Source organism: Parambassis ranga, chromosome 14 (genome assembly GCF_900634625.1).
Source record: "Parambassis ranga chromosome 14, fParRan2.1, whole genome shotgun sequence".
In the NCBI taxonomy this organism is placed as follows: Eukaryota; Metazoa; Chordata; class Actinopteri; family Ambassidae; genus Parambassis; species Parambassis ranga.
In genome coordinates this window covers 6,691,777-6,702,936 of record NC_041034.1, presented here as the reverse complement: position 1 = coordinate 6,702,936, position 11,160 = coordinate 6,691,777, and the positions used below count along the sequence as shown (strand labels likewise).

The window sequence follows — 11,160 nt, the reverse complement described above, 5'->3', positions numbered from 1 at the left end:
TAATTATAACATTGCATTGACTTGTTTTGTTGAAAATGTTTTTAAAACATTAAAAATGTTGGTAATTGAAAAGCACCGTTACGTTGCAAGCTGCAACTTGACACAAAATGGATGACGGCGGACACCTCTGGAGAAAAAAAAGCCCAGCACAAAAGACCAGGATGTTGAGCTCAGTTCAAATTTAATTAACCAAACAAACAAAAACAGCCAGGGATCCCCTCCTCCAACCCAAACGCAAAGAAAAGCCCGCCAAAAAAAAATCACTCCTCCCATATTTATAAAAACTACCCACCCCTTCCATTCCAAACAAAAAGAGGGGAAAAGTAACCACAACCCAATATATTCAACCATACAAAGCAATCTAATTACTAAACCAATGTACACACAAAATAGGCAAAAACAACCAACCCATAAACCCATATTATAATTAATTTAACCCAACATAGAGATGAAAAGAACAAATAAATCCCCTCTCTCTCCAATCCACATAGTAGGCCCCAACAAGGCTGATCTGCCACACCAGGTCTCCATCAGGGCCTCATCAGTACATTCATGGGCGCGCCTCCACAACTGCGCTGATGTCAGAGCACCTCAGAGAGAGAGAGAGAGAGAGAGGGTCAGGTACAATAAAAACTCAAAGAAACCCAACAATACATAAATACACAAATATGAATAAACAAACACATAGGGCCACCTGAGTTAGTGAGGGGATGCCTGCAGCTCCCTCACAAGCACGCTCAATTTGCACTCTAAGCACTTGATAATGCATAAAGTTCAATATTCCAGCATAATATTTTTTTTTGCATACAGCAGTTGCAGCCGGTCACAGCACTAGACTAAATGTTTGTGTCTGCCAGACTTCACACTTTGGGGTTTTAGGGCGGATCAGTCGCCGCCCCTGTCCGCTTCTTTTACACCCTACCTCTGAAACCTCGTATGGAACAGCCTTTAGTTCCGACACTATAGAGCTGCGCCTAATTTCCTCATCTTCGTGCATGGTGTGAGGAGTCTGCTCAGAGCGGACAGAGGACATTTATTTCTATAGTTAAAAGATCTGAAGGGTGGAAGATGACCACAGACAGAAAGAATGGCACATCTACGCATTTGGTGTCAAATAGGCATAGATGCCAAAGGAATTCTGAAGAGGTGAAGGAACGGGGACAGTGGGGCACCAAAGCGGAGTTTATTTTGACTGTGATGGGTGCAATCATTGGACCTGGGAATGTGTGGAGGTTTCCTTATCTGTGCTACAGAAACGGCGGAGGTGGGTGCTTTTAGGCAGAACGCGTGCTGTCAGTTGGCGAGCGCATTCGGTCCGTCTGACGTTTGTATTATTCTTAATGTGTACTTAAAAAAAATAATCGCGTCTCTCTTACAGGCGTGTTCTTCATCCCATACATCCTGTTTATATTTGCATGTGGAATCCCTTTATTCTTCCTTGAGACTGCTTTAGGACAGCACACCAGCCAGGGTGGGATTACATGCTGGAGAAAAATTTGCCCACTTTTTCAAGGTAAGTCTAAAGGACATTTAAAAATGCCCGTTAAATAATCTATGATAATATATATATTTCATGTGGTGCCAACATCTCCAACTTGGCACGGTGCGCGTAATTACGCGGAGAACCTATATTGTGAAATTTTTCCTATTGTTTTGAAACATAACTTTCATTTTATATTAGTAATATAATATTTGGCCCTGTTGGTGCAAGGGACACCGTTTCAGTATTTGAATTGACTTGTCATTGGACCTGTCCAGGGTGTATTCTCACCCGTAGATAGCTGGGATAGGCTCCAGCCTCCCAAGCGGAATGATGGATAAATGGACTTGTCATTGTAAATGGCCTAAACAACATAAACAAACGACAGAACAGCTATAAATACAGATAAATAGTACTATAATATATGCAAGTATATAACAATGGCATGAGGTGTTCTGCAAAGGAAATATTTAAAATGTTTACATATATATAAATCTCTAAATATAAGATTTAGCTCATATACAGTATCATATATTTTCCTCTTTTCATCAGGTATGGGCTATGCCAGTAACCTTATCATTACATTCAGTGCAACTTCTTATATTACCATCCTGGCATGGGCGTTCTTTTACCTGTTCGCATCCTTCAGTGCGGAATTACCTTGGGCATCATGTGGGAACTACTGGAACACAGGTAGTATTTGTTAAGTTGACATTTCCATCAGTAAAAATACATTAAATCACATTTTTTGCGTTTGTTTTATCTATGTTTTTACGACATTGCCAACTTATGTACATTACATTACTGTAAATTACTTATGTTGTTTTGAAGGCAATTAATATTGAGATTCAGCATTTTTTTTTAACATTCCTGGTGTTTTATCCTCTTATACTAGACTCATGCTTGGTCTTGAACGATGTGAATGTGAGCATGCCATCCAGACTGAACACCACTCTTCCAGTTGTGGAGTTCTGGCAGTAAGCATGTAGTCGGCTCACACAAGTTTCCTTTTTTCTCTGTCATTTCTCAGCCTCCCCCATCTCTTCAGAGCCTCTCTTCCTCCCCCTCCCTCATTATTCTGTTTCCCTCCCTTTCACCTATCATTCATTTGTCTCACTCACCCCCCACCATCTCTCTCCTCATTTGACCAGGCATCGGGTTTTAAATATCTCTGGTGGCATAGAGGAAGTGGGCAGCCTGAGGTGGGAACTGGTCCTGTGTCTTATCCTGAGTTGGATCATCTGCTATTTTTGCGTTTGGAAGGGCATCAAGTCAACAGGAAAGGTTAGCGGCCGTAACACTGAAATACATTCATAAATATTTCACAGGTTTATATTAAAATAATCCCCAAAGTGAAAGCATAAATAAAGATGAATTTAATGTTTTCAGCCAGTGAATATCACGTATGTTATTAAATCTGACATCTCCACAGATCCTGCTCACTAGCAAATAAACTGATCATACAGTTTCTATAACCAGGGACTCTCACTTCTATCAAACCCGTCAATCAAATGTGTAGCATTTAATATAAATTACCAATATAAGCCAGTGTACATCTTCAGTGTTTGTAAGAAATAATATAGGTGGCTGATTGATGTGTTTGTGGCCTGAAAAGTTCATATTAGAAAACCTGTTTTTAAACATTTACCTTACATAGAATCTAGCAGTCGTTGAGCATCCTTTACTGGTAAAAACTGCCACCCTGGACTTCCTGAAAGTGGTCCAAACAGCAATAAATCAATGTCATTGTCAAAATGGTGTCCAATGAGATCCTTCTTTATCTTGGGGAAGAGGTTTGAGAGTGTCATATCATATGAATAAGGCAGACAGGCACCGGAAGAGTTCAGGATCAGCATTGCAGTCAATTTGCAACCTCTCAGATGCAGGGCATTCTCATGCTGCAAGAGAACAGTTACAAATTGCAGGAAGTTGTTCCTTGACATGGAATTTGTTGTGGATAACTGTATGAACATTCCAGATTTCTAGCTCTGTGGTGAAGTACAGTTGCGTTTATTCTTCCATCAGACATGGTCATGTAAAGGATCTTGTTAATGGCTTATGTGTGTGTGGTGACTGTGACAGGCCTTTTAAGACTGAGGTCATCTTCCACATGGTCTCTACCATATTTGACTTCAGCTGCCCACTGTTCACTATTCACAGGGAATAGTGCATCTCCTTAGCCTATAAACCCTTGAGATTGTGTCAATAAATGACTGCAGATTGGCTGATGTCGTCCATTTTCTCAACCAGTTGCAAACTTGCAGAATCAGAGTTAAGCTGTATAACAGATAAATCTAACTTGGGCCCAAAATGCATAACACACCCAATGTGAATCCAAACTATCTGAATGACCAGATAACTCATAAATACATTCAGAGAAAGCATTCTGTTGCACAAAGTTTACAAACCTGGAATCACAAAAAATCAGTTTAACGTTTTTACAAGACTTTGATCTAGTTACAAGTTTTAATGAATGTCTTCTGAAGGATAAATGGGACATTATGTTTTTTCAGGCTTGCATCACTTTATAGTGTTGCAGCTGGTTTATCATGTTTGAGCAGCTAGTTCATTGATACAGTATCATCTGCTTTTAGCTTCCTGACAATTTTCTCTCTTAGCATGTCTAAACTCCACTCTCCATAGTCTTCAGTTGAGTCTTGTTTGCCAAGTCATATCAAGAGGTAGCTAATGCCTTTATGTATATTCTTTAATCACCATCATCATTTCAATTGATGCAGCTCACCTGATTTTTATAAAACTCTTCGATTTCCTCATAAATACCTATTTGGATTCCTGCTAGTATGAAGTATGAAAATTGCATTGCACTATTAAGTGAGTTGTGGATCAAACTCATGTTCATGGGAACTGATTGTTTCAAGAAAAGAAAAGATGACAAAACTGGCAACAATCTATATATAATCTCTTTCTTTTCAGGCAGCCTACTTTACCGCCACCTTTCCCTTCATTATGCTGTTTGTCCTGCTCATACGGGGTGTAACCCTGCCAGGGGCTATGAAAGGAATCATCTACTACCTCTATCCTGATATCTCTCGCCTCTCAGATGCACAGGTATGAAGACAGATGCCTAGAGTCTTGAAAATGTAGCTGCTACACCCAAATATTTACAAACCCAAACAAACATATATGTGTTTGACTGTTTCAGGTGTGGATGGATGCTGGCACTCAAATATTTTTCTCATATGCCATTGGCCTTGGTTTCCTCACTTCCCTTGGGAGTTACAACACTTACAACAACAACTGTTACAGGTAAAAGCAGTGCTATACTGACAAAACAGGCTTATTAAAATGTAACTTTTTAACTTTTCTTAGATAAGTGTGCTGAAGCCTTAGATAATTATTGATGCATGTGGACATTTATTTTCTTTTCTTTGTGAAATTTGATGTCAGAAATATGTTCAGAAGGAGAAATAAAGTGAAACTTATATAAAGTGTGGGATTAATACTATCATGTTCCTTTATGAGATATTACACATTATTTGCTTATCTGATAATATGTATTTACACCTTTCTACAACTGTATTTCTTCCAGGGATTGCTTCTACTTGTGTCTGCTTAACAGTGCAACCAGCATTGTGGCAGGCTTTGCCATTTTTTCTGTTTTGGGTTTCATGACATATGAACAAGGAGTGGATATTTCCGAAGTGGCAGAATCAGGTAATTGGTGAGAACTTGTGTGTTGGTGCTGCAAGGCTTTCTGGCAAAGCTCGAGGAATAATAAGACTTTATACCCTGGGTTAAACTCAAGATTACTTTTTTCTTCTTTGTGCTTTTCTTATCCATCCTTTCTTATACAATAAGGTTTCAGGCAGAGCTAAACTTTTACCTTGTCATTTATTTATTCATGATTAGTTGTTTATTTAAAGGGCAAATTAGAATGTGCCCATGAAAGGAAGATGTCAATGAATGCCCTGTTTTACTTAACAAAAGTGATCTATCAGAGTCTGACATTCCCAATATGTGTTTGTTGTGTTTGTGGAAGTGCATACTGCATGTTTTGGGCCACATTGTGTAGAAATGTAGAAAATTTTACAGGCCTCACAAACTTTCAAGAAGCACCATAGCTACATCAACGGATTACATTTTTTTTACTCTGCTTCTAAAGCCTCAACTGGTCTCTTGAGGAACTGCATTTTTTGGCCTCAGCTGTACCTTGTTTCATGCTAATTAAAAAAAAATCTGCATGGTGTCTGGACATACTTTGATTACATTTTCTGTTTGTTGCATATAAATTCTGTGTTTGTACCTGTAGGTCCAGGGTTGGCATTCATTGTCTACCCCCGTGCTGTAGCCTTGATGCCCATGCCTCAGGTGTGGTCGGTGTGTTTCTTCCTCATGATCATTCTGCTTGGACTGGATAGTCAGGTACTGACCAAGTAGATGAAGCAATATATTAATAAATACATGGCTCACTCTATTTCTTCTGATATGTTCTCTTTCAGTTTGTTGGTCTGGAGTGTTTGATGACATCACTGGTTGACCTGTTCCCTAAATATCTGCATCAAGGCTACAGACGGGAGCTGCTTTTGCTGGCTATCTGCTGTACTTGCTGTTTGCTGGGACTATTCCTGGTCACCGAGGTTTGTACACACTACACACTACGCTTAACAGCTGACACATGTCACTAACATTTAGCCTAATCATCAAATCAAAGCACAACAATTGTTTTTAAATCTGTTGTTCTATAACCTAGTGACTGCCTTGGTTCTTTGGGATCAGTAAGTTCAGTAAGTTGAGTCACATCATTTCAATACTGTAGCTATAATCCTTTAATGTATGTGTAAGTCACAAGCTATTGCACAATATTTTACAGTAAGATAATTTGGCATCATTTGCGTTTTCAACTTGTCTCTGTTGCTATGCTGAAGGGGGTGCAGATCCTTCGCTGTAGAAATCCTAATTTTTTCTACCAAAGCAAAACACATAATTTAGCAACATGAGTCATTAAGAAAAAGGAGAGGCAGAGCTGTCAACGAGTATCTAGTAGGGAGGGTTTACTATTCCCATTATTAAATAGTAAATGTGGTTGCACAGAGGATTAGATCAGAGGATTAGTGTCTTTGTTTAATAAAAGAAGCTAGGACTATGTGAGGAAGATGCTTGTAAGAGCTCACAGGAATAATGTGCTGGCAGGATGGGACCTAGAGATTGACTATCTATTCTGCAATCTAAGCAGTCCGATGAACACTTTTCCTGTGTAGTTGCAGATCCAAACCACACAGAGATGGAAGAACAAAGAACAGACTCAATGTCAGCAGTGTTAAATATTTACAGGAGTTTCTGCAGGACCTGAGTTGATCAAGTTGGCATAGGAAACACATGCGTCAAAGATGCGTCTTTGTAGCATCTTATTATTGCCAATAAGATTTGAGTACTGACCTTGAATGACTCAAATAATAGATACTTTATTGATCCCGGGGGTAAATTCATATACAGTAATACAGTATAATATAGTAATTTAATGGGATTATGGTGCCACATTAACGTTGATCTTATAATCTTTTTATAATCTCATAATCTATTCAATATTTGGATATGTGGCCAACAAGAACAACAAACTGTAGGAACAGGCAGGATCTGGTGCTGGTATGACAGCATTAAAAAAAGCAATTATCCTTAGTCATTATTATCATTGTAGGGGGGCATATACCTGCTCCAGTTGTTGGACCATCATGTTTGCAGTGGAACCACCCTGCTCCTCCTCTCTTTCTGCCAGTCTGTCAGCGTTGCCTGGGTCTATGGTAAGGCATAAACAGTATACAGCCATTCAGTCTTCATATTTTCACATAGGTAGGTTACAGCTATGTTTAATGGTGCAAAGACCACTGCATTTATCTCAGAATATAAACTTACAAACGTCATTTCTTTTCTTTAAAGGTGCGGACCGTTTTTATGGAAACATCAAAGACATGATTGGTTATCAGCCACATCCATTTATGAAATACAGCTGGTGTTACATCACTCCCTTCATCTGTTTTGTATGTTCTGCAATTGTTTTCACTGTCTCAATGCGATTGATTTGTTTCTCCCATTTGTGTTACCATCTTTCTCATGAAAGTTTCCATTTGATGTACAGTATAATATGTAATGTTTAAAGGGAGAAATGGAAAGAGAAGACTACCCCTGAGAGAATTATAAGCACATCTAGGATGGAGGCACACCGCTGTAAAAACATGCCTGATGTCCATCTTTTACAAATTTCATGTTTTTTTTAACACTATTCCATTTTGTTTCCTTTCATTTTAGGGCACCTTTATCTTCTCTATTGTGAGTTATTCTCCACTAAAGTTCAGCAACACGTACATCTACCCACTCTGGGCTAACATCTTGGGGTGGTTTATTGCAACGGTCTCCCTCTCCCTCATCCCACTGTTTGTGGTATATAAAATGATCCAAGGAAAAGGCACTCTTCGACAGGTGAATGATCTCTTCTGCCTTTCTGAACTGTCTCTGCCATATATACTAGGACTAGGGAGTACATATTGGCCATCCCATTGTGGGGCTGATATGTTGTAATGGAAGAGTAGACTGTGACAGATGTAGAAGATGTAGAAGCATAATGCTATTTCCTCCTCACTTCTGTTGTATTTTCTCAATTCAATGAATTTTACTGTCCTCTTGTATCTTTTCTCTCCTCAGCGTTTTTTGTTGCTATGTCAACCTGTAGATGATCTCCCCAAGGATCACTCATCCTACATTCCTGCAGGGGAATCTGATGGCTGCACTTCTAACACAGAGCTGAGACCTTTTACCCACAGTGGGGAGCTCAAGCAGTGAACAAAAACATAGTGTGCAGCTAAAGTGCACTGTATTGAACATTGCCCAGATGAGCAGCAGTAGCAAGGATTTTAACTATTGCAGGGAACTTTTTCATGTCTTTAAGGGAATCTTACATTTTCTCAGTGGCATCTTACTCTGATTTGGATGTTTTATTGAAATTAACTTGGGGGAAGCTGTAGCAATATAAACATGTCTTTATAGCAAACAATTTTCTACAATTTTCTATTAACAATTTGACATAATTTAAAAATAACAGGAAATGTATGGTTTTTGTCACCACACCAGATTAAAATGTATGTTGTAAGTGTCTCAAAAGGACAGGTTGTTTTTTTCTGTTCAAACATAAATAGCTTTAGGCTTTAGACTTCTTTAGGTAACAATTTGGTAATAATGGATACTATGTGTTGTACTGGTACATGGGCTGTTCAGGTTTTTGCAGATGTGCATTTTTTCTAAGAGGGGCAGCTTACAAAAACGCTAAAACGGGTACCACATATGTTGGGTGTATGGTATTTTTCATGATTTGCTGGTTGGTACATTGTAATATATTTGTCTTTCCCTGTATACAAACTGTGGCTATAAATAAACATGGATGGCAGATAAATAAATGCGATGTGGTCATTCAATGATGTTTTAGAGTTTGTGTTTTCAAGAAAATACAAGACTATGATGTGATAGTGAGCCAACAGGACCCTGAAATGTAAGCAGCTAAATAAAATTTACCCAATTATATTGTTTTAATTACTATCTGTTGTTACTGAGTTCACACCTTTGTAAGCCAAGGGGCACTGAACACAATCCTTTATGTTAAATCCTCCTGCAAGGTTTATTTTTAGGAAACCATCAGCAAATCTGAATTGGATGAAAAAGATGTTGGCAGTGTATTCTCTATTGGCATAAATAGCATTAATCCTTGTCATATTTGACAAAATCAGTAAGTGCTAAATTATAGTGCCAAATTGATCTATATAATTTATTTAGAGCCTCATGTGAATGTGAATAGAATAGCTATAATGGGATAGATTTTCTATTCTACAAAGGCCATTCTTAACTTTAAGTACACTTTTGCTAAATTACCTGATGTGACACCTGTGCATTTTTTATAAGTAATAAAATATTTATATCATCATTGCCACACATCTGAAATCTTAAACATAGACCTGGTTTAGACTGTAACCACTCTAATATAGACTTATGCACTCCAGTTGTACATGAAGTAATGTAACTAAATTTTAATTTGTTCCTTCCATAAATGTGTTTCATGCACATCGTCCCAATCACCTATAACCCTTAATGAAGGATACCATCATTTTATCAATCTTTCCTGTAGAACTAAGTCATTAATTAACTGAAATGAAACTTATTTCTTTCAATATCTAATATGATATAATGGAGTGCTAGCACTATTTCTGTTCTAGCAGACACCCACAGAGCTGCAAGTTAAAATATACACAGGTGGATTTATTGTGCACAGCTTTGACTTGAAAATTTAGCTTCCTATGTCTCCCAATTTCCACTCTAAACCTCAGTGAAATATTGAGTGTTGAGTATATGAGTACAGTACAGTATAGTACATGAGTATATGAGTACATGAGTACAGTACAGTACATGAGTATATGAGTACAGTACAGTATAGTACATGAGTATATGAGTACACACTAGGAGCCAAAAGCAATTTTAAAGAACTGTCAAAGAGCAAGCCAATATTAATATTAATATTGAGTGAAATATTTCAGTCAGGTTGTGACAAATTGGGAACTAAGTGATACCAGCTGATAAGGTGTTTTTGTTTTGATTCCATGCCTTGCCACACAAAGAAGCTGACTGCTTATTATGAACAGGGCTGGACCTTCAATCAACATCTGTGTCCTGGGTTACATTTGCTGTAAAATCCCAGGTATGCACAAAACTCCTTTGTGTTCTATAGGTGTCTGAACCTTGCAGATATTTCCCTTACATGAAAAGAAGTTTGTCCTCTGACATTAACATTAACATTTCAGTGGTCACTACAGTATAGCAGTTAAAATGAGCATTGTTATGTGACAGAGGAGAAAGGCTTGTTTTCAAAATCAGCCAACTGAACAAAATTTAGGCTTTCTTGAAGAAAAATACTGACATACCTTTGGGGCAATATGTCAAAAAAATATTATTTAACAGGTATGTTAGGGAAGCCTAAATAATTATCAGAGTGGTAATGTCACTGATAGTGAAGATTTTTTCAACTTCGAAATACCATCTTGGAGACGTTTACACACCAGGAGCCAAAAGCAATTTTAAAGAACTGTCAAAGAGCAAGCCAAGACCTATCAAAGGTGTGAAATGAAGGTGGGGTTACATCAAATACTGACTGCTGAACTCATGCCAAACCTTATGATTTTTGTGTTATTGCCTTTCTTCATCTCTGCTCATTGCCCACATGTCAATAACATCTACAACCGAAGCACTTTTCCCAATCAGTATTTCCTTTAGTGTTCAGATTACTCTTTCATGTCTTTCTCAAAAAGTTCTTAAGCATTTTAAAATTTCATAAGATTAACAGCACCTGGCACCATGTGACTGCAACATTTGAATCAGTGAATTCATTCATGTAATCACTAAGGAAAACATTGTTAGGGAGCACATCTCATCACTGAATCTACAAGTGAAATCTCATTAATTCAAAGAAAAAACAAAACAAAATCCTACTGTCTTGTCTTGACTTTAGCTCATGTAAGATGTTTAAGCTTACGTATAAAATTGGCATTTCCTCCAGGGCGAGTGGAGGTCTGGCTTGCTGTAATTGCACACTTCAAAAGCTAGCAACTATGAGGGCACTGAGGTGCAAGAGTGAACATCTTTGCACATCTAAAGCTTTTAGAGCAACCGCCTACTGCTTACTTCAC

General features: G+C 38.1%; 1 protein-coding gene across 1 annotated transcript; it reads left to right on the top strand.

Moving 5' to 3' along the window:
• Positions 1-1,004: 1,004 nt before the first annotated feature.
• Positions 1,005-8,775, top strand: LOC114445752 (sodium- and chloride-dependent betaine transporter-like). The gene is made up of 14 exons (XM_028420936.1): positions 1,005-1,264; positions 1,379-1,513; positions 2,033-2,173; positions 2,376-2,457; positions 2,632-2,764; positions 4,415-4,549; positions 4,644-4,747; positions 5,031-5,155; positions 5,751-5,863; positions 5,941-6,078; positions 7,137-7,239; positions 7,376-7,476; positions 7,745-7,915; positions 8,138-8,775. Exons 1-14 carry the CDS (start codon positions 1,069-1,071, stop codon positions 8,273-8,275), a joined length of 1,815 nt encoding a protein of 604 aa, XP_028276737.1. The 5' UTR covers positions 1,005-1,068; the 3' UTR covers positions 8,276-8,775.
• Positions 8,776-11,160: the final 2,385 nt, after the last annotated feature.